Source organism: Pelobates fuscus, chromosome 8 (genome assembly GCF_036172605.1).
Source record: "Pelobates fuscus isolate aPelFus1 chromosome 8, aPelFus1.pri, whole genome shotgun sequence".
In the NCBI taxonomy this organism is placed as follows: Eukaryota; Metazoa; Chordata; class Amphibia; order Anura; family Pelobatidae; genus Pelobates; species Pelobates fuscus.
Window position 1 is genome coordinate 177,038,047 of NC_086324.1, and position 24,328 is coordinate 177,062,374.

At 44.1% G+C, this 24,328-nt stretch overlaps 1 protein-coding gene across 2 annotated transcripts; it reads left to right on the forward strand.

Moving 5' to 3' along the window:
- Positions 1–1,095: 1,095 nt before the first annotated feature.
- On the forward strand, positions 1,096–20,306 carry LOC134571065 (uncharacterized). 2 transcript variants are annotated; one of them, XM_063429113.1, is made up of 8 exons: positions 1,096–1,175; positions 3,379–3,438; positions 4,325–4,408; positions 6,095–6,181; positions 8,151–8,234; positions 15,962–16,051; positions 18,998–19,331; positions 19,714–20,306. In XM_063429113.1, the coding sequence occupies exons 2-8, from the start codon at positions 3,418–3,420 to the stop codon at positions 19,899–19,901; spliced, it is 888 nt and encodes a 295-aa protein (XP_063285183.1). In that variant the 5' UTR covers positions 1,096–1,175; positions 3,379–3,417; the 3' UTR covers positions 19,902–20,306. The 2 variants fall into 2 exon arrangements, with proteins under 2 accessions (XP_063285183.1, XP_063285184.1); XM_063429114.1 differs by lacking the exon at positions 1,096–1,175 and adding an exon at positions 1,192–1,312.
- The last annotated feature ends 4,022 nt before the right edge of the window (positions 20,307–24,328 follow it).

The window sequence follows — 24,328 nt, forward strand, 5'->3', positions numbered from 1 at the left end:
TGCTAATGTTTTTATAACTGTATGTTTTAATGTAACTGTGAAGCACTTTGGGCAACAACGTTGAAATTAAATGTGCTATATAAATAAATAATAACAGTTACTCCGCCCACTCCAGTTGTAGACTACTGGTGGAGGCAAGAACACTTCACACAATTTCCTCAGAAATTGTAGCTTTTCTAGTTTTCATTATATCGTTTTCACAATATGACCATTTGTTTGCAACTCACGCAGTCCATTGACATTCATTGAAACTCCACTCTGCAAAGCTCACATTTGAAGGGCACTTTCTAAACTGCGACTGTGCCTTCATTGTTAATATCTCAGAGACATACTATACATCGAAATGTAGGTATGGGTCTTGTGATTCTCACAATATAAAGCTCTTCACTGTAGGATTTATAGTTTTTAAAATACGACCGTTTGAAGATGGCAACCGCAAAAATACTCTGGCCCGTGCCAGGCTGCAGCAGCAAGTGATGTCATAGACAGGGCCTTTTGCACCTGCTAATGTTTTTATAACTGTATGTTTTAATGTAACTGTGAAGCACTTTGGGCAACAACGTTGAAATTAAATGTGCTATATAAATAAATAATAACAGTTACTCCGCCCACTCCAGTTGTAGACTACTGGTGGAGGCAAGAACACTTCACACAATTTCCTCAGAAATTGTAGCTTTTCTAGTTTTCATTATATCGTATTTAGACCAATCTCTACAGATATCCAAACTATGTTCTAGGGTCCACTCGTTAGAACCCTAGTACATTTTAGAAGAATGCAAAATGTTTATTGATGGAAGAAAAAAAAACACGGCACAATTATTTGTTGGAGAAAAAGTCATACATATGTGGAATTGCTGACAAAATAGTCCACATTCAAATATAAGCATTGGGGCCCGAGTAAGGCAAGAGATTTAAACATCGGACGGTTTTAGGAAATTGCAGGAAATACTCGTCTACATTTAGACATTACATTGTCAGAGGAGGGCCACTGAAAAGGGTTCACTAATTAAAAAACATGAAACTGCGAGCAGAGCCTGTATATTGTTCCCCTCTCCGTGTTACAATCACTTTCACTTTCGTTCTGACTGTGCTGGACATGCTGAAAGGAGGAGACAGAACCAGGAAGCAGAGCTCAGGGACAGAGGGGAGAAACGGGGAAGGAGCAGACAGTTTGGGTAAGATGGCGTAAATGTGACCTCAGTGCGAGCTGCAACTGGATATTAATCGCTTCTTTCAAAATGTTCTAATTGGAAGAATGCATTGATACATTGTACGGGCGTGCTTTATAAACTGATCTTCTTATACTGCTCCTGTACGTCAAACGTGCTTTGTTAGAATCAGTTGTTTGACTTGCTTTACCTATTGTACAGCACCGCAGAACATGTCGGTGCTATATAAATAATTGGAATTCTAATTAAGCAAAGTATTTACATATAACATGCGAGATGCAGCGCACTCACTAAACACCAAGTTCAAAACTCACAGAACGGAAGGAGGTAGGAGGAAGCACACAGTGGGAAGGAGGGGTTTGCCTAAGTCATGTGTGTAGGGGGTGTAGCTAATATCTCAATATGTGCAGCATTTCACATCCAAACTCACAAGTCACTGAAGTGGTTATGGTGGTTGAAGTAACTCTTTAATAAAAGGTTTTGGGTGGTCAATTTGACTCCCACATTAGTTTAAGGGAGGTTTATTACCACCCCTATGCTGTGATGTTTCCAGTGGGTTGGGCAACTGTATTAAAAAAGTGTGTGGAGGTACATCCTTGTGTCCCCCTGGCCTCCACAAATGAATGGTTATGGGGTGAATGGGGGTTCTAATTAAATATCTAAAGGGGGACATGTCACAGTCATCCCCCCATAGTCACCCTGCCACATTCATCTGTGCATAAACCCTGCCACAGTCTCCGTTCCCCTCCTGAGTTAGCTCCCCCACACAGTCAGCCTCACACACACACCTTCAGACTCACACACAGTCAGTATCACACACACACATTCAGACTCACACACAGTCAGTATCACACACACAGTCATACACACAGTCACACACACACAGTCACACTCAGTCACACAGTCAGTCTCACAGACACTCAGCCTCACACACGCAGTCAGTCTTACACACACAGTCAGACACACACACACAGTCACACTTAATCACACAGTCAGTCTCACACACAGTCAGCCTCACACACACATTCAGACTCACACACACAGTCACACACACAGTCACACTCTGTCATGCAGTCAGCCTCATACACACAGTCAGACACACACACACACATACACACACACACAGTCACACTCTGTCATGCAGTCAGCCTCACGCACACAGTCAGCCTCACACACACATTCAGACTCACACACACAGTCACACTGTCATGCAGTCAGCCTCACACACACAGTCACACTCAGTCACACAGTCAGTCTCACAGACACTCAGCCTCACACATGAAGTCAGTCTTACACACACAGTTAGACTCACACACACAGTTACACAGCGCCTCCACAATTACCAAGCACACAGCAAAATGATTATACACACAACACAACACAAGTAACTTCCTCCACACACACAAACTCCCTGACCCAGAATAGCTTGTGCACAGACACAGATACACATGAACAGACACACACACAGATATATATTTCAAACACACACAGGTCAAAACATATAAGGATACTCACAGCCAGACACACTGTCAGGCAAATACACAATGGCACAAAAGATACAAGTAAATGTATGATGAAAGGACCAGTGAGGTGCTGATCCGGAGTGGCCCCAGCGGGATCTTACCTGCGTGCTGGTTTTAACAGTTTGTGAATTTCAGTTATTTATCTACATCACAGTCTCCAGCCTTCATACACAGCATGGAGTTACTATAGTTTAGAGCTGACTTTACCTCTCTCCACTAGTGAGTGTGCCCATATTTCACTTATAATGTTATTTCTTACATACATATTGCCCAACGAGTTTTCTCGTTTTTATTTTCCAATATAAGAATTTACATTGAGACTCTATGGCATTATAAGTGGAATACTCCTGTGTGAGCACAGTATTCAATCGCTTTAGCACGTTCTTGTGGTAGCACTGCACATTTTGCACAATGTTACACAGAATAGTGTGTTTTTACACAGTGCACTTTAGTGCTTTTATTATTACTATTATTACACATTTGTAGGTAAACTTTGAAGGTTTTTATATATGCACTTTAATCATTTTAATTTATTGTGTGTTTTAATTTGTATATACATAATGGCAGTAGCACACTGACACACACTGCCAGACAAACTCGGTTAGAAATATATGATTTCATGATAGTGACAATTGTATGGATTGTGCTAATAAATAACATTTTTATCATTCTTTTTCTGCTTCCAGATTGATGGTGATTCAGTCCCCTAGTTTCAAATCTTCAGGATGGGTCAATATCTGAGCACGGTAAAATAATTGGGGAAACGTAAACATCAAAGAATGTACACAATGGTTCAGTGAACTGGGAATTACGGAGGAAGTATCTGGGAATTGCATGTTTTAGGCCGATCTGGAGAATTAACAAAGTCGGAGCATTTACAAATCATTTATCTCAGCCAAAAAATTGTAATTCTCCAGAACCTTCAGTAGAATTTCCCTGTCCCATCTGTAGCTGAATATTCCTTTCTGTTAACATATTGTTGATTTATTTTCTGCAGAATGGGATTTCAGACACACACATTGTGGCAAATTCTCCCTACAAAAGATACTCAGTACTGATTAAAAAGCAGCTTGACTGATACTAGATAGAGATATATCAAACTGTATTTTCAGAGGCATATAATGTAATAAGATAATTTTGCCTCCAAATATCTAAACAATTTATACATTTCAATGAGTTAGGAGCAAACATCTCAGGGGTCCGAGATCTCCCTCAGGCTCTGTGATAAAGACAACAACACAGAGACAACACCATGACAAACAAAGTGGGGCTTCACATTGTGTGTCCCGTAAACAAAGCCATTTACCTACAGCTACAGAGCTCCTGGTGGCCTTTAGATCAGCTTTGTTTACGAGGTCATCATGCCACCGTGATTGCCGTACTATTCATGTTTGTAACTAGTTTTCACGTAAGGTGCGTATATCACGGTATCATTAGTATACACGCTTACTCACGCACATAAAATTACATTCGGTAAGAGGCTTGCTCCAACACTATAACCACTTCAGTTAATGGGTGAAATATTATTTGGGACTCGGTAAAACAAAATAATCCACATATTGCAATAGAAAATAGAAAGTTAGATGGTGTGATTCCGTCACACATATTTGAAACATTTTTCTCTGTCTTTAGGTATACAGATACAGATGGCCTGTCATACACAGTATAAATATATACCTTGGAATTCAATCTTATTACAAACCCAACCACATACATGTGAGTATATTTCTGTAAGAAACACACGATTTCCCATGGAAAGTCTCAAGAGAGCTAAGATTTGTCTGTGTGAGTGCTCTGATTGGTTTACACGCTAACCAATCAAAGCGCACTACTGAGATATCAAAGCGGTGGAAAGTCCACTCTGTGATGAGCCCCCGATGGACCTACATGGAAGTATTTTTTGCTGCGTCACATGTTGTTGTTTTTAACAATGCAGTCTTATTTTATTTTTAATACTTGCGTTGGGATGTGATGGTTATATTTTTGGCCTTTTGGAGCTGAAGAAAAGATAACTCTAGAAGACTTTATATTTTTTCTCTTACATGTATTCGATTTATTGACCACCATCACTATTATTAGGGTGACAGGGTAGGTAGGGTATTTTTTTATTGGGGAGGTAGCGAGGTGATTTGTGGATCCCTAGCCTCCAGGAGGGGGAGGGTTATGAGGGGGAATTGGCCCTATATTTGTAGGGGGATATGATAGAAACATTTAAATACATAAAGGGAATCAACACAGTAAAGGAGGAGACTATGTTTAAAAGAAGAAAAACTACCACAACAAGAGGACATAGTCTAAAATTAGAAGGACAAAGGTTTAAAAATAATATCAGGAAGTATTACTTTACTGAGAGGGTAGTGGATGCATGGAATAGCCTTCCAGCTGAAGTGGTAGAGGTTAACACAGTAAAGGAGTTTAAGCATGCGTGGGATAGGCATAAGGCTATCCTAACTATAAGATAAGGCCAGGGACTAATGAAAGTATTTAGAAAACTGGGCAGACTAGATGGGCCGAATGGTTCTTATCTGCCGTCACATTCTTTGTTTGGAGGCGTGGACAAGGCCAATACTAAATAAATAGCCCAAACAGGCCAATTGTGGGTTTGGGGGACATTAGGATGTAATCCCTTTTTTTGTTGTATTTTTCTTAAATGTATTTAATAGCTTCCTGCATCGGTGGGGCACTGGAGAAGACAGTGACATGTCCACCACACATTAATTTATAGTTATCACCTGATCGAGAACAACCAGATCCCATCTGTAATTTTGCAGGCCCCACCCCATGGATCGAGGCCGTTCTGACTAGTTTTTAGTAATTGGCTGCAAACTATTTAGTAAATATGCCCCTACACTCAGCATGGCAGGTGAATACGAAGCTTCCTTACACTCTTTAAGGCTACTTCTTGATTAACCCTCTCAGCACCGAGTGTCTTTTTTCTTTTTGCAGGGCTAGCAGCCGGTGGGTAATGTATCAGTCGAAAATTGGTTCGACAGGAATTGGCGTTAGTAAATATAAGAATTGCCATTCCATTCAAGAATTTGACCTTTTTTAGTGAATATTGTCCTTTGAGACAAAATCCGGACTATAGTGAATACCCTGTAAAGGTGAGGAAATTATGCTGTGATTTCTAATAGGAACACAGGACATAGTGACGTCAATAACTATTTATATTAAACATACCGTTATAAAGATATATCCCGAACGAGTGAATGAAAAGCATGCAGTGCAGAGGGGAAACCGGACAGACATTGTTCATCTTGGTGAGGCCTGAACATGGATCATCTTGGAAGATATTCAATAGATCATTAAATAGATAATTAATTAGACAGGAGATATAGCTCAGATGATCTTTTAGGGATGAATTATCCAGGATGTGTTACAATGTTCTTCTTCAATTCACAGGATACTCTCCTTATTTGCTTTACATCTCTTTCCATGCTGAAATTACTTAGTGACCGATCAAAATCTCCGAGACCTCCAAGACTTCCAGTAAGTATTGATCATTTCTTTTTCAATCTAGACAGTGCTTCTTCTGAGATGAGCCATCGGGGCTAGCAGCAGACTGAATAAGCCATTGGCTGCATAATATGAGAGCAGTCAGGTTTTGGGCTAGAAGCTTTATGTCTCATGGGTGACAGCAGGAAGCAACACATGAGACAACATGATGACGAAGCATCACATTGTGCACCCGTGAACAAAGCCATTTACTTAAAGAAACACTAGCACATGGTGACCTTCGGATTAGCTGTTTGAATATGAGGTCATCATGCCGTTTCCAGATCACCATGGTTGCTGTGATATTTGGGTTTCTGAGTAATATTCACATAAGGTGCTTGGGAATATTCCCATGGTGAGTCTCAAGAAAAATCAGACAGTCTGACTGACATCTAAACCATATCAAGATTCATCCAAAAGAAGGCAAAAAGCCCAGTTTGAAGCACTTCCAATTTTGCTACAAACTAGAAAAACGTCCATCTTGACCCCAGAATGTCAGTCAGATTACCTGCTAGCTCTAACAGCTATCACCCCACTAATTCAAAATGAGTATCCGGAATATTATGTTTCTGCAAGTATCAAGTTGCTGTTTAAACATCTGTATAGACTCTGATAAACCACCTCTTCATGCAGAGAATTCCACATCCTTATTGTTCTTACAGTAAAAAAACGTTCCTTTGCCTTAGACTAAATCTCCTCTCTTCTCTCTAAATATGTGATCTTGTGTCCTATGTATGTCCTGTTTATGAATAGATTTCAAGACAATTTTATTTTTATTGGCCACAAATATAGTTGTATAATGTTATCATGTCCCATCTGAGGCGTCATTTTTTTAAAACTAACCAGGTTTAAAATTGTTACCCTTTCTTCACAACTAAAATCTTCCATTCTTTTATTAATTTTGTAGCCCGCCTCTGCACTTTTTCTAGTGCCATGATATCCTTCTTCAGAACAGGTGCCCAAAATTGCATAGCATATTCAATATGTGGTCTTACCAGTGATTTATAAAAATGATATTCTCATTTTGAGAATTGATGCCCCTATTTATACATGACAAAACCTCACTGGCCTTAGCAACGGCAGATTGACATTGCATATTGCTGCCTAATTTGTTGTCTATAACAATTCACAAATCCTTCTCGTGTGTGGTTATCCCTAATTCACTACCATTTAGGGTGTAAATTGCTTGTGCATTCTTGACCCCGAAGTGCATAACTTTACATTTTTTCAACATTAAATTTCATCTGCCATTTTAGTGCGCAGTCCCCCAATCTATCCAAATCCCTCTGCAGCAAAGCAATATCCTGCTCACATTTTATTACTTTACAAAGTTTTGTGTCATCTGCAAACAATAAAACATGGCTTTCAATGCCCATTTCAAGATCATGTATAAATATGTTAAATAGAAGCGGTCCCAAAACAGAACCCTGAGGGACACCACTTACCACTTTAGTCCAGCCTGAAAATTTACTATTAATGACAACTCGTTGTACTCTATCCTTAAGCCAATGTTCTACCCAAGAACAAGAATATTCATCTAGACCAATTCTTTTAGTTTGAACATTAACCTATGGTGTGGAACCGTATTAAACACCTTGGCAAACTCCCAGTCTCGCTGCTCAGGTCTCTGCCATTTAGGAGTTAAAACGTTTGTTTCTGTATATGCAGCCCTAGCCTCCCCTCCCCTGGCTGTGACTGACACAGCCTGCATGAAAACAGTGCAGTCCGAATGGCATTGTATGTGGCCGGATGTTTTTTCCCCAGTCAGAGTTTAGTGAATAAGGGATAATGTTTTGTTTCTGTTTGAATCCCGTTTGTTATATAGTGCAATCCCTTCAATATAATGAGTTGATGGAGCAATATTCATTAGAAAATAATGTGTAAATTGGAATAGAAAATGTAAAGGTATATAAATAGTGTGATACTGTTACACCTATTTGAAGCATCTTTCTCTGTGTTTTAGATACTCAGATACAAATGGCCTGCCATATACGCTCTTAATTTATACCTTGCGGTTCAATATTATTACAAAGCCAACCATGGAAATGTGAGTATATTTATAGAGGAAATTCCTTAACCCACGCAATAATATTACTTTATGGTCATGCAAGAAATGTACATCACCTGATGCTTTTGTTTACATATAACGACACTTAAATGAATAAATACATTAACTGCAAGTCCCATAATCCTTGGTGACTCTTTTATTCATCATAGATATGTTTTAGTAAGACTTTTATTTATACAGGGAACCAAGAGATAGAATTAAATAAAGTGTCAGTTATACCTTAATGTGAACTTTCTATGATTTAGGAAACACATTGAAAATTTAAAAAGGTTTACTCAGCTAATCCTGGCCCCCGAATGGGTGTTTCCAATATATCCATGAACGCACTGTATCAGTGTGAGGGGGTAGGTAGGCAATTTTTGATTGGGGGAGCTAGGGGCTTGGGAACTCCTAGCCATTGGGTGAGGTATTGCAGGGGGTTTGACTTGGTCTTTGGGTTTGGGGGTGGGGGTGGGGGTGGGGGGGAGGTGGGGGGGGGGAAGTATGTCCACCGCCCTCTCACTTTTAATACACCCATCATCATAAGTCCACTGATGTGTGTGTGGTGGAGGGAGTGAACAGTAGCATGTCCACCTCTCTTGCATATTTAATTTTTATCCCCCACCACTGCCCTTGGGGATGTTGTCGGGAGCATTAGGTGCCCCCAGGTTATAATTTTTTAAAAGGTAAGTGATAGTTGGATACTTCTTCCCCTCTGTTTAATAAATAAACCCCACTTATGGTACCCCAATATTTTTATTTAACAACCCCCACCTGGCAGGGCAGGGGATGCATAGTGATGTGTCCACCACACATTTCACCTATTGGTCATAAATGATGCCCATGGGTGAGGGAATAGGAGGGAATCAGTTTCCTCTTCACTCTTTTTGCAGAATGTGTGGTTGTATAGGGAGAGGTATTAGCAGTAGAAAGAGGGAAGTGCTCATGCCATTGTACAGAACACTGGTGGGACCTCACTTGGAGTATTGTATGCAGTACTGGAGACCGTATCTTCAGAAGGATATTGATACCTTAGAGAGAGTTCAGAGAAGGGCTACTAAACTGGTTCATGGATTGCAGGATAAAACTTACCATGAAAGGTTAAAGGATCTTAACATGTATAGCTTGGAGGAAAGACGAGACAGGGGGGATATGATAGAAACATTTAAATACATAAAGGGAATCAACACAGTAAAGGTGGAGACTATATTTAAAAGAAGAAAAACTACCACAACAAGAGGACATAGTCTTAAATTAGAGGGACAAAGGTTTAAAAATAATATCAGGAAGTATTACTTTACTGAGAGGGTAGTGGATGCATGGAATAGCCTTCCAGCTGAAGTGGTGGAGGTTAACACAGTAAAGGAGTTTAAGCATGCGTGGGATAGGCATAAGGCTATCCTAACTATAAGATAAGGCCAGGGACTAATGAAAGTATTTAGAAAACTGGGCAGACTAGATGGGCCGAATGGTTCTTATCTGCCGTCACATTCTATGTTTCTATGTTTCTATGTCCCATCCCCATGGCCCTTTATAGCGACAGGGCAGCAATATCTGTCCAACCACTGGCTGTTTACTGTGTAATAGATATGTTCCCACCCAGGGCATGGCAGGTGGGGAATATGAAGACTAAAATTGTAGATTATACTCGCTTTAGTGTAACTATAATCTTAATTTTATTAATGACAGGAGGCGAATATTTGCTTAAGTCTCTCTTTACTAGAACTCCACAGCAGCACGTTAACAGAGAGATAAACACCAAAGACAAAAACATAAGGTATCTATATAAGGCTCCTCCTAAGCCACCATTTCCTCTTTCACGCTGCGACAACGTAACATACACAACAATGACAATAACTAAATAAAGAAAAATTTCCAACATAACAATGAATGCCATCTGGAAAAACTTTGGATAATGGATGAACTTGATCTTCATCCTGCCAAACAGCCGATTCTATGAACTGAAGTCGAACCATTAAACTGAAACGAAATAAACAGAGTCGAAAACACTGATTAGTGAACGAAATGTACTGATAAAACATAAATCCCACGATCCAGTACTGACAGAAAAAAGACACGAAATCCATACTAATGACCGTCAATACAGTATAACATGCACTTCCCACAACATCACCCCAGACTACCAAACCTAGCCCAGATAATCAGACAAATCAACAGAAATACAATCAATGCAATCCATCCAAAACAAGGGGGGGAGAAACCAAACTGGGTGGGAAATATTCGCCTCCTGTCATTAATAAAATTAAGATTATAGTTACACTAAAGCTAGCATAATCTACAATTTTATAGCATGACAGGAGGCTTCATATTTGCTGTTTTAACGCTCCGACAGCAAAGCAAAAGAAACAAAGTCCGACGGTCCAAAATAAACTGGCACAAACTTCTCACGGGACCGGACCGCCACATACAAAAAAACGTCCCGAGGAGAAACTCCGGCCGAATCCCGAAGAAAAACGCTAAAACCATACTTACCTCCGAGAGGGAAGGGTATTTAGGCGCCAGAGGACGTGCCAGCCTCATCCCACGTAGAAATCTGCAGACCAGCGGGTCCTGACCGATGGGAAAAAAACTCCAAACGGAACAGGCGCCACCTAAATAAATGACTAAGCACAAGAACCAGACAGCACAACCGTCCCAAAACATCGAGGAGGGACAAGACACTCAACAAGTAGGTCACGGGCCGGAAAAAGGGTTCAGCATCCTGTCCAAAGCACCAACGACGCTATGAAATCCATGCTGAGAGGTAAACATCTCCTCATCCCGGGAGCTCAGGGATCCCAGAGAAGGTCCCTGGCCGATAGTGACGACGCCTCGACCTACCAGGCACTCCCGAAAGAGTCCAAGAGGAGTATTCGAGAGGACGGTAAGAGAAGAGGATCCCGACAGGAAAAATCCAGAAGCTCCGTGAACCCGACCGAACTCGCCATAGCGGAGCCAACAACACTAAGGACAAACGTCGACCACAAACTAGAAGTAACACCCGGAGGATAGAGGCGAACGGAGGAAACACCTATGCTTCCTGAGAAAACAACCGCACCTGTCGAATCGCGACCACCACCGCGCACGCTGGATCCGGGAACCAACCAAAGCACGTCCAAATCCGATGGTCGTCCCTGAGGCGAATACACCCACCATGAACAAAAACCTAGCGACGCACGAGTACGATGAAGATGGGTCGAGAGAGCGCCTAGTCGCTGGCATCCTTCCAATGTCTGGAGAACCAATCCGTCGTCAGGTTTGACTCCCACGGCAGATAAAAGAAAATGTGATTGACTGGGAAAGAGTGTGATGTGGGAGTCTAAGAGGCTTGCAGTCGATTCCAGCACGAAATCCGGGGTTGGTCCGAATATCGCCTCGCCGTTCCATGCGGCCATGTGCAGAAGCCACCAGCGCAGTCCGGCTGTCACGTCCGGGAACTGAGAAAACCATCCGGTCTGAGGAAGGTCACATGCGTATAACAGGGGTCTTCAGCCGTTGCAAGGTCCTGTAATGTAGTGGGCCTGGGTTTATTGCCTGTATCGAGGCTGAGAGGAGGCCCACCACATGAGCAAACAATTGAAGGGGAAACCGAACTTGCCTCAATATCCTTCTCATCACCTCCTGGGCGGATGCCACCGGTGCCAAAGGCAGACGGAGAACGCATGCCGTCGCATTGACCCCGACACTAAAAAACTCCACCGTCTGGGAAGGTCCCAAAGATGATTTCTTCAGATGAACTACGAATCCCAGGAGCTCCAAGAAGGAGATCGCCGAACGTGTGTGACATCTGAGCCTGGAGGGATCTTCACAGAGGACCAGCAAATCATTCAGAAACAACAGGAAACGGACGCCCTCCGACCAGAAATGGGCGATCACAGGCGTCAGCAGCTCGATGAATCACCAAGGGGTCGAGTTGAGACCGAACGGGAGGCATGTGAATTGGCGAGGGGTGCCATTCCAGGTGAAGCGAAGCAACCCGCGACCACTCTTGTCCCCCAGGACGGAGAGGTAAGCATCCTTCAGGTCCAGTCACACAAACAAGTCCCCCGGCTGGGGAAGGTACCGAAGGAGATGAATGCCCTCCAACTTGAAGCGGTCGCAGACAACGAAGGTGTTCAATTCCCGAAAATCGACCACCGGGCGGAGCTCCCCCGACTTCATCTTCATTAGAAAAACAAGCTGAGGAAGCCCCCCAAATCCGGGGCTCGCTGGGTAGCGCCAAAGGCGAGCAGAGTCCAAACCTCCGAAGCTATCAAGGAACGTTGAACTCTCGCGATGAAGGAGACACTCGGAGGTCCAACCTGCGTCGGTGGGGAGGCGAAGTCCATGACATAGCCTCGTACCGACTGATGGACCCATGCATTTGAAGACACTTCCTGCCACCTGTCTCTGCAGTGAAACAATCTGTCTGTATGCAATAGAGGGGGATTGAAAGTGGCAGGAGATGTACACACCCGTAGAAAGTCTCACTCGTCCTCCGGCACGGTCTCCACGACCTCTACCCGCCCTTCGGGTGCAGGGAGGTCTGGGCTGGTATGGTGGAAAAGAGGATGGGCCACGAGATCTGTGGGGACCGAAGACCAGCCGGGATAACAGTGAGCGAAACACCTTCTGTATAGAGGACTGTGCTTTATCCCGGGAAGCAAATAAATTGATGCGTTTCTCTAGCTCCTTAAAGAAAAGGTTCCCGGAACAGTAGGACTTATTGCCAGGGGGGCCCAATTCTTCGGATCCTAGTTCCGATAGCTTGGTGTCCATACGGAACAGAGCCGTGTACCTGCGGTTGGTGCAGAACCACATTAGCATTGCCAAGAAGGCAACTGGGGCGTAGTGTCCAATCCCGCATGATGGCCGGGTCCAGGCTCGTACCATCTGTGCAGGCCCCGTCCGTCAGGGCCAACATCCTGCACAAAGGACCCATCCTATCCGGCTGTTCATCTTGCCCCGGGCGGTGGTGATGCTCGACCCCGTACGTGGGGTCCCGAGACGTACGATTCATGTACGAGGCCACCAGGGGGTCAAAATCCGGGTCCCCCGCCACCTTGTCCGGCAGGACGGCCAGGGGCATTCTGCCCGAAGTTACTCGCGGGCCTCCCTTTCCAGGGGTCTACGGACCCAGTAGCGCACGAATTGTGCTAAGTGGTCGGGCCGCGACCAATATGAGGACCTGGGGTGCCAGATAGAGCGAGGGTCAGACAGAGGTACACCTTTAGCATCTAGAAAGATGTTGTCTCCCGGCACCACCGTGGGGGCCCCTGTTCCCGGCGCGTCTTCATCCTCCTAGCGCCAACCTGGGCCAAACCTACGGTCCTAGTCCCAATCATCTTCTACCATTGAAGGGAGTTGGTCTGCCCGCCACTCATCCAGTACGGCCTATGATAGGGGGGAGCAAGGAGGCCTCCTCCCCTGCGCCCGATAGACGGCGGCGCGAGGCCGGCGAGGTTAACAACCTCGAACCATGTCGCTTCGCCAGAGCCTTGCCCTACCGGGAGCATGGTTTAGAGACTTCGCCCTTCCAATAGCGCATTTGCGCACTTGCCTGCTCTCTCCCATGAGAGTTTGACTCAGCCGAGTCGTCTGCCAAGCGGGGGGTTCCACTCGCGCCTCTGTCCGGTTGTGATAGAGGGAGGGCCCTAGCCAGGGCTGTCTCCACAGAGGCGGACCCCGCCGCATCAAACAATGCCTGCAAACTCTGCTCCTGTGCAGAGGCCTCCATAATATCCGAGATGATGGTATGTGACACCTAAGGAGATAGAGAACAGGTATCACTACAAGGCAGCAAGGGCCGCAGCCCTATAGTTGGCAGAGGCAAGTATTATACGCATGCCGGCTCAACAAACAGGGGTCCAGGAGCGGAGCCGCAGGCCAGTAGCATGCGTAAAATGGCACAGACAACGCAGGCCAAATCATGGGGCACAGACAAAGCTGGCCAATCAAGGGGCACAGACAAAGCAGGCCAATCATAGGGGCACAGACAACAGCTGGCCAGTATCTGGGCACGGGTAGCACCGGCCAGAGGTGTATAGAGGCAAAACGTAAATCCTTACGGATGACAGGCAGGCAAATCTTGACACAGGAGCGTGTAGGGTAGAGATGTACCAGGGTCCCCAGAACCAGCTCAGAACAGTGTGAGGGATAGTGTCCCCAGTAGGGTCCAATGTAGGTAATATGCAGATGTCAGCAGCAAGGGCAGAGAATCGATGCATAGAGAGCAACTGCAATCAGCAGAGATCTAAGCAAACACGCATTGCACTGCCACATGCAGTGAGACAGGGAAAACACATGCACATAGCAAACCTCAAATCACACCTGAGAGATATATAGTTAACATGTGGAAGTTGTTATCAATGAACCCTTCCGATTGTGAGAGCTGAAAGGGTGAGATAACCCTGCAGGGAACTGAACCTGCAACTCTGAGGGTTGAGTAGAATCTACAGATCATATGTTAATGAACTGAGCTATAATTTGACTAGCTTTAGTAAGAAGTGTATCACAGACTGTAATCTCAAGTAGATATTAACACAGAAAAGAAAAGAAAAAGGTGGTGTCCTGCGCCCTTAAAAGAAGGGCGCACACGCGGCCGGCATAGCAGAAAACAAAACCGCGCACCCCCGGACCCGGCCACGCGGTCACGGGGAAGAGGGCGCAGTTAAGCCGCAACCCGCGGCAACAGAGAGGCTCCCTGTACCCTTCCCATGCCGCCCGTGTATAGCCAGGATGCGAGCGAGGCGAGGGATGGACAGGGGAGCAGGTAGGGGATTCCCGCTCGGCAGACAAAGCCGGCAGGCGGGAATCAATGCACGGCACACGAGGGACCGCTGGAGTCTTTCTCCGCGGTCCCGACGGTCGGCAGGGAGGCGGTCAGAAGACCGCTTCCCGGTGACCGTAAAGCAAACCAAGCAGGAAAACAAAGGGGAAAAACTCAAACTAGAAAATAAATGCTGAATAATATGAAACAAGGGACTAAGAAAAGAAACAAAGTTCAAATACCTCACAGAAAAACGGAGGAACAGATTATACATAGGAATAAAATACACATATGAATAATTTGCATTTCAAAATGTCACATGTAAAAAACCCACAGCCACCTAGAAAAACCAGGAGGCAGAGGTACTCTGACCTGTACTGTCCGCGGAGCAGCAAAGAAAGAGGAAATGGTGGCTTAGGAGGAACCTTATATAGATACCTTATGTTTTTGTCTTTGGTGTTTATCTCTCTGTTAATGTGCTGCTGTGGAGTTCTAGTAAAGAGAGATTTAAGCAAATATGAAGCCTCCTGTCATGTTATAAAATTGTCCTTTATAGTAATATGGCACCATATTGACCTCTATATTGACACATTTTAATGTGGTGACTGGCTACCAAGTGCTGGTCAGTCATCACATGATTAACCCTGACAGCACAGAGGGTTTTTTTTTGTTTGTTTGTTTGTTTTTACTATTTGCTCGCTGTCTGCTTGTAATGATTAAAATCGGTGCTTTGCAGATATTCCAAATTGTGTACCAAATTGTGGGATTCGGTTTTAATCCTGATGATACAGATTCAGTCTGTTCATGAAATTCCGACCGGAATTCGCTTTAGTAAATAGGAGAATTGCCATTCCAGGTGGAATTCTGACATTTTCACCCTATGTAATATTGATGTGTGTTCTAATAGGATCACAATAACATAATGATGTCAATGTCTAATTATATGGAATGTGTTACAATGTTCTTGTTCCTTCCACAGGGGTTTCCCCTGATTTGCCTCTCATGTGTTTCCATAACAAAATTACTTTGTGACCGAAGATCAAGCCATCCGAGGCCTCCAGGACTTCCAGTAAGTATTGTTCATTTCTATTTCAATCTATTTCAAGCAGTCACGTATTGACCTGGAGGCTTCATGTCTCACAGGTTGAGGCTTTCCATGTGCTTCAATTGTAATGCCGCAGGTTGTAACTCCCACTGGCTGAACGTGAGCAGTGCGGATTGTAACTCCCACTGGCTGAACGTGAGCAGTGTGGATTGTAACTCCCACTGGCTGAACGTGAGCAGTGCGGATTTTAACTCCCACTGGCTGAACGTGAGCAGTGCAGATTGTAACTCCCACTGGCTGAACGTGAGCAGTGCGGATTGTAACTCCCACTGGCTGAACGTGAGCAGTGCGGATTGTAACTCCCACTGGCTGAACGTGAGCAGTGCGGATTTTAACTCCCACTTGCTAAACGTGAGCAGTGCAGATTGTAACTCCCCCTGGCTGAACGTGAGCAGTGCGGACTGTAACTGCCACTGGCTGAACGTGAGCAGTGCGGATTTTAACTCCCACTGGCTGAATGTGAGCAGTGCGGATTGTAACTCCCACTGGCTGAACGTGAGCAGCGCGGATTGTAACTCCCACTGGCTGAACGTGAGCAGTGCGGATTGTAACTCCCACTGGCTGAACGTGAGCAGTGCGGATTGTAACTCCCACTGGCTGAATGTGAGCAGTGCGGATTGTAACTCCCACTGGATGAACGTGAGCAGTGCGGATTGTAACTCCCACTGGCTGAACGTGAGCAGTGCGGATTGTAACTCCCACTGGCTGAACGTGAGCAGTGCGGATTTTAACTCCCACTGGCTGAACGTGAGCAGTGCGGATTGTAACTCCCACTAGCTGAACGTGAGCAGTGCGTATTTTAACTCCCACTGGCTGAACGTGAGCAGTGCGGATTGTAACTCCCACTGGCTGAACGTGAGCAGTGCGGATTTTAACTCCCACTGGCTGAACGTGAGCAGTGCAGATTTTATCTCCCACTGGCTGAACGTGAGCAGTGCGGATTGTAACTCCCACTGGCTGAACGTGAGCAGCGCGGATTGTAACTCCCACTGGCTGAACGTGAGCAGTGCGGATTGTAACTCCCACTGGCTGAACGTGAGCAGTGCGGATTGTAACTCCCACTGGCTGAACGTGAGCAGTGCGGATTGTAACTCCCACTGGCTGAACGTGAGCAGTGCGGATTGTAACTCCCACTGGCTGAACGTGAGCAGTGCGGATTTTAACTCCCACTGGCTGAACGTGAGCAGTGCGGATTGTAACTCCCACTGGCTGAACGTGAGCAGTGCGGATTTTAACTCCCACTGGCTGAACGTGAGCAGTGCGGATTGTAACTCCCACTGGCTGAACGTGAGCAGTGCGGATTTTAACTCCCACTGGCTGAACGTGTGCAGTGCGGATTGTAACTCCCACTGGCTGAACGTGAGCAGTGCGGATTGTAACTCCCACTGGCTGAACGTGAGCAGTGCGGATTGTAACCCCCATTGGCTGAACGTGAGCAGTGCAGATTGTAACTCCCACTGGCTGAACGTGAGCAGTGCGAATTGTAACTCCCACTGGCGGAACGTGAGCAGTGCGGATTGTAACTCCCACTGGCTGAACGTGAGCAGTGCAGATTGTAACTCCCACTGGCTGAACGTGAGCAGTGCGGATTGTAGCTCCCACTGGCTGAACGTGAGCAGTGCGGATTGTAACTCCCACTGGCTGAATGTGAGCAGTGCAGATTGTAACTCCCACTGGCTGAATGTGAGCGGTGTGGATTGTAACTCCCACTGGATGAACGTGAGCAGTGCGGATTGTAACTCCCACTGGCTGAACGTGAGCAGTGCGGATTGTAACTCCCACTGGATGAACGTGAGCAGTGCGGATTGTAACTCCCACTGGCTGAACGTGAGCAGTGCGGATTGTAACTCCCACTGGCTGAACGTGAGCAGTGAGGATTTTAACTCCCACTGGCTGAACGTGAGCAGTGCGGATTGTAACTCCCACTGGCTGAACGTGAGCAGTGCGGATTGTAACTCCCACTGGCTGAACGTGAGCAGTGCGGATTGTAACTCCCATTGGCTGAACGTGAGCAGTGCAGATTGTAACTCCCACTGGCTGAACGTGAGCAGTGCGAATTGTAACTCCCACTGGCTGAACGTGAGCAGTGCGGATTGTAACTCCCACTGGCTGAACGTGAGCAGTGCAGATTGTAACTCCCAATGGCTGAACGTGAGCAGTGCGGATTGTAGCTCCCACTGGCTGAACGTGAGCAGTGCGGATTGTAACTCCCACTGGCTGAATGTGAGCAGTGCAGATTGTAACTCCCACTGGCTGAATGTGAGCGGTGTGGATTGTAACTCCCACTGGCTGAACGTGAGCAGTGCGGATTGTAACTCCCACTGGCTGAATGTGAGCAGTGCGGATTGTAACTCCCACTGGCTGAACGTGAACAGTGCGGATTGTAACTCCCACTGGCTGAATGTGAGCAGTGCGGATTGTAACTCCCACTGGCTGAATGTGAGCAGTGCGGATTGTAACTCCCACTGGCTGAAAGCATTCCACATAGTTTAGGAGATACGCCATGTGAATCTGACAGTAAAGAGCCGCATGCAGTAACGTTGTGTCCCATTGCAGGCAGTGGAATAATGATGTTGAAATAATTGCAGAGCTGTTATAAGGTCACTGTAATGATGGCTGTCACTATGAGGTCACAGTATGAAATTGCTGAAGAATAAACCAGTAAAATAAACACAGGCTTTATTACAACGCTTAATATGAGAGTAACGTTTAGCTGGTGGTTTCTTGTTATCTAATTTTTACATATTTAAATAACTAAACTCTTTATTTCTCACTCCTGAATTCCACTTTAAAAGCAAACTTATTTTTTTTTGCACTTTTTCTTATTCTTCTTCTATATTTTCATTCTGTTGGGGTTAAATAATAAAGAACGTTCTGAAGAGATTTATTGCAATTTCTGTTTAATATTAGATTAACGATGACCCACAGGACTCACCTGACCCACATAATCCACCCGACTCACCTGACTCACGTTTCCAACCCCAACAATATGTGGCGACCACCATTGGGATATTCTCCAGATCTGCAGAGGACGAGTATAACTGGTTAACTCGCAGGCTTGGAAAGAAATATAAAGTCCAATCCTTCTTTATTTCAAACACAAACCATCAGGCGTTTAGAGAGTCTGTCAGTAACTGCCATATCGCCATATTATACCATTCGAAAACCCGGGGACGCGTCAACATTACTGATGTGACGGATTCTTTGTACGATACGGAGCTGGAATTCATGGCAAGAACACGCGGTAAGGATATTATTTCCCTGACCCGGAGTAGTGTTGTCTTGGCGCAGGGAATAGTTGTTTTTTTCCATCAAACTCTTTATTGCTAGTGGCATCTTATCTGGCAGTATTGTGTTGAGAGCCCGGTTATTGAGCTCTCTGGTTGCTTGGATCTCTGAACCACTTCAAGTTACATATTTACTTTTATCAGGAGCGCTTACACACTATATATATATTTAACCTCTGAGTTTTTAGTTGTTCTATTAAGTGTGACGCAGCCCTTACTAATCATTACAGAATATTTTAGCCGTATGTTTCAGTTTTTTCAATCTTGTATGATAAGCTTATTTGTCTCACCCAGTAATGTCCGGCTGCTAACTGGCTCTCGTTACTGTTAATCATTTAGGGAAGAAGAAGGTCTTTGTGGTGGTTGACGATCTGGATGACAGCAGTATTAATACTAAGCAGAGCATCCTACAGAATCAGCCCAGTATCCACTTGCTGGCCGGAGACGTCTTCCTCTTCAGCAGAGAAGACAAGAGAAACGATGAAACGATGACAGAGAAAGTCGTGCAAATAGTACAGCATTTCTAACATTATACTTATATGTTGTAACAAACAAAGAAAAGCATACAAATGTCTCATCTATTCTAGAAACGTTTGGACACTTTTACATATTCAAACATTGGGTCTAAACAATTGTGCACTAAATTCATAGCCATAATCTCACAAACACCCAAAACGGATGGAACAGGGTCTCATAATCATTGTGAATACAAGTGACTCATTATGAACTCTTTCCATGATAATGACTGGTGATGGCTTGGACAAGACATTGAATCCCACCTGCATTCCGAAGACCCCTTTATTGGATTTCCTATTTGAAGCTGAGCTTGACCACATGTACAATTAAATGAATAAAGTTTGACATAAATCTATGCTTAGACCAACACGATGCCTGTCTTTGTTATAGCAGAGATAAACATCTAATTATCTGGATTACTGCTTTGTTTATTGTCCTGAACATTTGCTATAACCATACCATAGCCTTGGGAATTGTATGGTGCATATAATATATAACTAAAAACAAACACCAGCAAATATGTTGGGGAAAGGCCATGATCTTTAGTGAAAAGGGGTAAGGGTTAACCGTTAATAACAAAACCATAAAAACCACCAAACCATATCATAACTCCTTTACATAACTCTCTTAACATATGCCACATCTTTTACCAATAAGTTCTGCCCCAAAACCTGAACATTCACTTAATTACCACCGATATCCACCCCTCTGTCTAACTGACAGGAAGTCTGACTCGTATCCCCGCAAAAAGGCCACGACAAATTATAAACAAAGAAAGAGAGGGAAAGTGGGGGCTTCCTTAGCTGGTCCACCAGATGACTGCAAATTACACTCCCGTACTACTGCCAATCACTCCTACACTAACAGCACGCTACACAGATAAATTAACTCTAATCTACCTGACTCTAACCAAGCCCCCAAATTTCCCAAGGGAGCCAATATGCTTATAGATATCTGTTCTTACTAGATCAAGGCCAGATTATCCTATTGTACAATCAGGCAAGTTCTAGGGGGTCACAAGGGTCTGGCCTATTGGGTCTTTTTGCTCTTTGTGACTGTGTATATCATATATATTACAAACAGCATGGAGGAAACCCAAGTTGATATACAATGCTTATCCAGGAATGGACATGATTTACTATAGTTTGGGAACATCAATTATTGATAATTTACTATTAATAGGATATTCTGAGATACCCATAGGAAGTATTTGTACATAGATGGGGGAATTGTCACCTCCTGCTGTGGCTGCAAGTTGCTGTTCAGTTGTTAATTGAGAGGTCAGTTAATTATACCCTCCTTACACCATCATTAATTATTGTCAGAACACCGATTAGAAAGATATTCCAATGATACAAGCAATAAATACACCTGGCTTATTCCATGTGAAATGGGATCTGATCAAATAAGGTCTGATAAAAATCCAGAGTTTAAAATGTTGGCTACAGGTTGATTATACAAAGCTTTTACAAAAAAAGTATACATTTCTGCGGGAAGGCAATTTTTTTCCAACACTGCTTAAAGGAATATCAGTGTTCAATAATGAAATAAGTAGACAATTCTGACCTAGTCGGTGCTTTGCTGAGCATCGGAGAAGTAACCACAGTTGCCAACAATATCTCCAGTGGAACATTCTCTTGAGATTTTAGCTTGTTCAAAAATCAGTTTGGGTCTTAAGATATCCATATATTTTCTCTAATAAACATTTGGAAAACCATCAGGGTCTGGGGCTTTGTTGGAGGGGAGGAACGCACCACTGGTAATTACCTACCTCTTCAATAACAATTGGTGCCTGAGCTGGGATGCTAGTGGTGGAACAAATGATGGCTCCAAGCTGCCAATACACCTTTATCTAGGAGTGAAATCTTTATATCCTTGTTATTCAGACAATAAGGAGAAGGTGCTTCTTTAATATAAATGAATGGTTTATTATTGTGTAACAACAAGGCTAACATTTAGGGATACATCAGGTACTTACAGAAAGAATAATGGGACAAACAGAATGTATCCAGGATTGAGCTGATAGAACATGCAGCAGCTGGAATGTGTCAGTTTAGTTATACTGGCAGACATTTTGTGTTAAGACAGAAATTAAAGGTGTATACTGCCAGTCACCCTCAGAACAGAGGTGACTCCATTTTTTGTATTACAAGGCTAAGACAGACACAAGATTTCTCTCTCTATCACTCTATTCATTCAAGTCTCAGCTAAGGAATGCAAATTATATAAACAAGACAAGAAAACCATACAGACACCAAATAACACTAAGTAATTAATTTTACTTTCTAAAAAAATTAACGGAACATGACTAGTTCCATTGTAAGAGAAAGGGTGAAATTAAGGTTAGGAGGTGTCAAATCTAATTTTACGACCGAAATTGCAGACACCCAGACTGGGAAAATGCTTTGAAGTTGACAGGTTCTTTGATATATAGTGGCCATAAAAAGACAACAAAATTACGTCAAACGCATCACACAATTTAGTTAACCTATTATACAAAAAGGTAAATGGACCCCCTGACAAGAATTTTTGGTGATGTAATTGCACCACCTACTGACCAAAATCTAAATTATAGTCTGTAGGGAAGACACACCCACAGTTCCCTATTGGTCCTATCAACTAGTGACGTGCAGAGAATTTCTGTTTTAAAAAGTAAGGACAAAGGGAAAAGAGGAACATTCGGACCATTGGACACACTCAAACTCTCTGTAACTTACATATTCTGACTCTTGGACTGGACTCAAGGCTCAAGGCTCACTACTCTCTTTTTTTTTTAATTCTTTATTTTTGTTGTGCATATAGTAGGATACATTTTAACTTGTAGTGCCACGACAGCAACGACATGCGTGGTAACACAAAAAGTTGAATCTGTACATGGCATGCGATAAATCTGCACATTTTTAAAGTATACAGTAAACAGGCTAAACAAACATGTCTGGGTCAAATTGCTAATAAGAGATAGGTGCCTATTGTAGATCAACATGTGAAGGCATTATTCAAGCTTTTTATGATATGAGGAACATTGTGTTGTCAAGTTAGATGGGCATATTTGATTACTATAGAATAACGTTCAAGCTGGCTAGGATTAGCTTTTGCATGGGGTTGTGTAAAGGGCGTTTGCTTCATTCTATCTCTAAGGGACACAAACAGCACACTTATTGAGGTTTAAGGAGAGTGGACAACATTGTGGGAGCATATTGCAAACTTGCTACAGCGTAGTAAGTCGTACATCTTAAGTTAAGCTTGAAAGCGTGTACCATTATATGGTGTATTGCTGAGTAAAAAGTGTAACACTAAGGACTAACTCTATATGGTAAATTAATAACATAAAATATTACGTAAGCCGGTATCATGAAACTTAGTCTAAGTATGCATAGGTGTCACGTTAAAATCGAGGCATTATAGGGGGCAGAGCCGAACGCCGACCAAGATGGCCGCGTGAGTCCGGAGCTCCGTGCATGGCGACGATAAAAACCGGCCCAACTTGACCACTCACCTCATATAACCAGGCACAATCCCTGCAGGGAACATGTCACACCACAAAGGAAAGGGGAAAGGCGACCGCTCATCGTTTTTCGCCACAAGAAACCAGCAAAAGCCGTCGGCCGATTAGGTAGGCCTCCAAGATGGCGAAAATGACTCAGGGGAAAGTCAGGACTCCAGCCTCCCCTTACCCACCACACAAGAGGGAGAGGAAAAAGTCACCCCAGCAATCCTTCAAAACATGCTGGATGCCCAATCACACAAGCTAATGGCACATTTCCATACATCCATATCTGACCTGAAAAAAGAAATCCAAGCAATTGGAGACAGGACAGAGCACCTAGAAAACAAATTGGAAACCCATGCGGCTGCACACAACACCATGCTCACTAAAATTCAACAACTAGAAGCACACATATCCTCCCATGATAATAAACTGGCAGACCTCGAAGACAGGTCTCGCCGGAATAATCAGGGGCATTCCAGAATCTGTGGCAGTGGGAGATCTGCAAGCATTCGCCACAAACCTGTTCCAGAACCTCTGTCCTGACTTGCCCGCCCAAATGCTTCTCCTAGACCGCATACACAGGGTGGCCAAAGCAAGAGCAGCACCAGTATCTGCTCCCAGAGATGTGCTACTCCGCGCACACTACCACCACATCAAGGAGGAGATACTCAGAGCCAGCAGAACAAACAAATCTCTGGCTGAAGCCTACAAAGACATTCAAATATTCGCTGATATTTGATGGGGATCAGCAACATTAGCCACACGGCGACTCTTCACCCCAGTGACAACCGCCCTGAGAAAACACCAGATTCAATGCAGATGGGGTTTCCCCACCAAACTGATAGTCATACGAAATGGACAGGCCACTGCGGTGCTCAACCCAGACGACGGCATACAACTCCTGAACAAATGGAATATACAACCGGCACCCCAAGCATTCAGCACCCT

Coding starts and splice junctions, on each gene's coding strand:
- LOC134571065 (XM_063429113.1), top strand. CDS start 3,418: ATGGGTCAATATCTGAGCACG. Junction 3,439..4,324: donor TGGGTCAATATCTGAGCACG/GTAAAATAATTG, acceptor CTCTGTCTTTAG/GTATACAGATACAGATGGCC. Junction 8,235..15,961: donor ACAAAGCCAACCATGGAAAT/GTGAGTATATTT, acceptor TTCCTTCCACAG/GGGTTTCCCCTGATTTGCCT.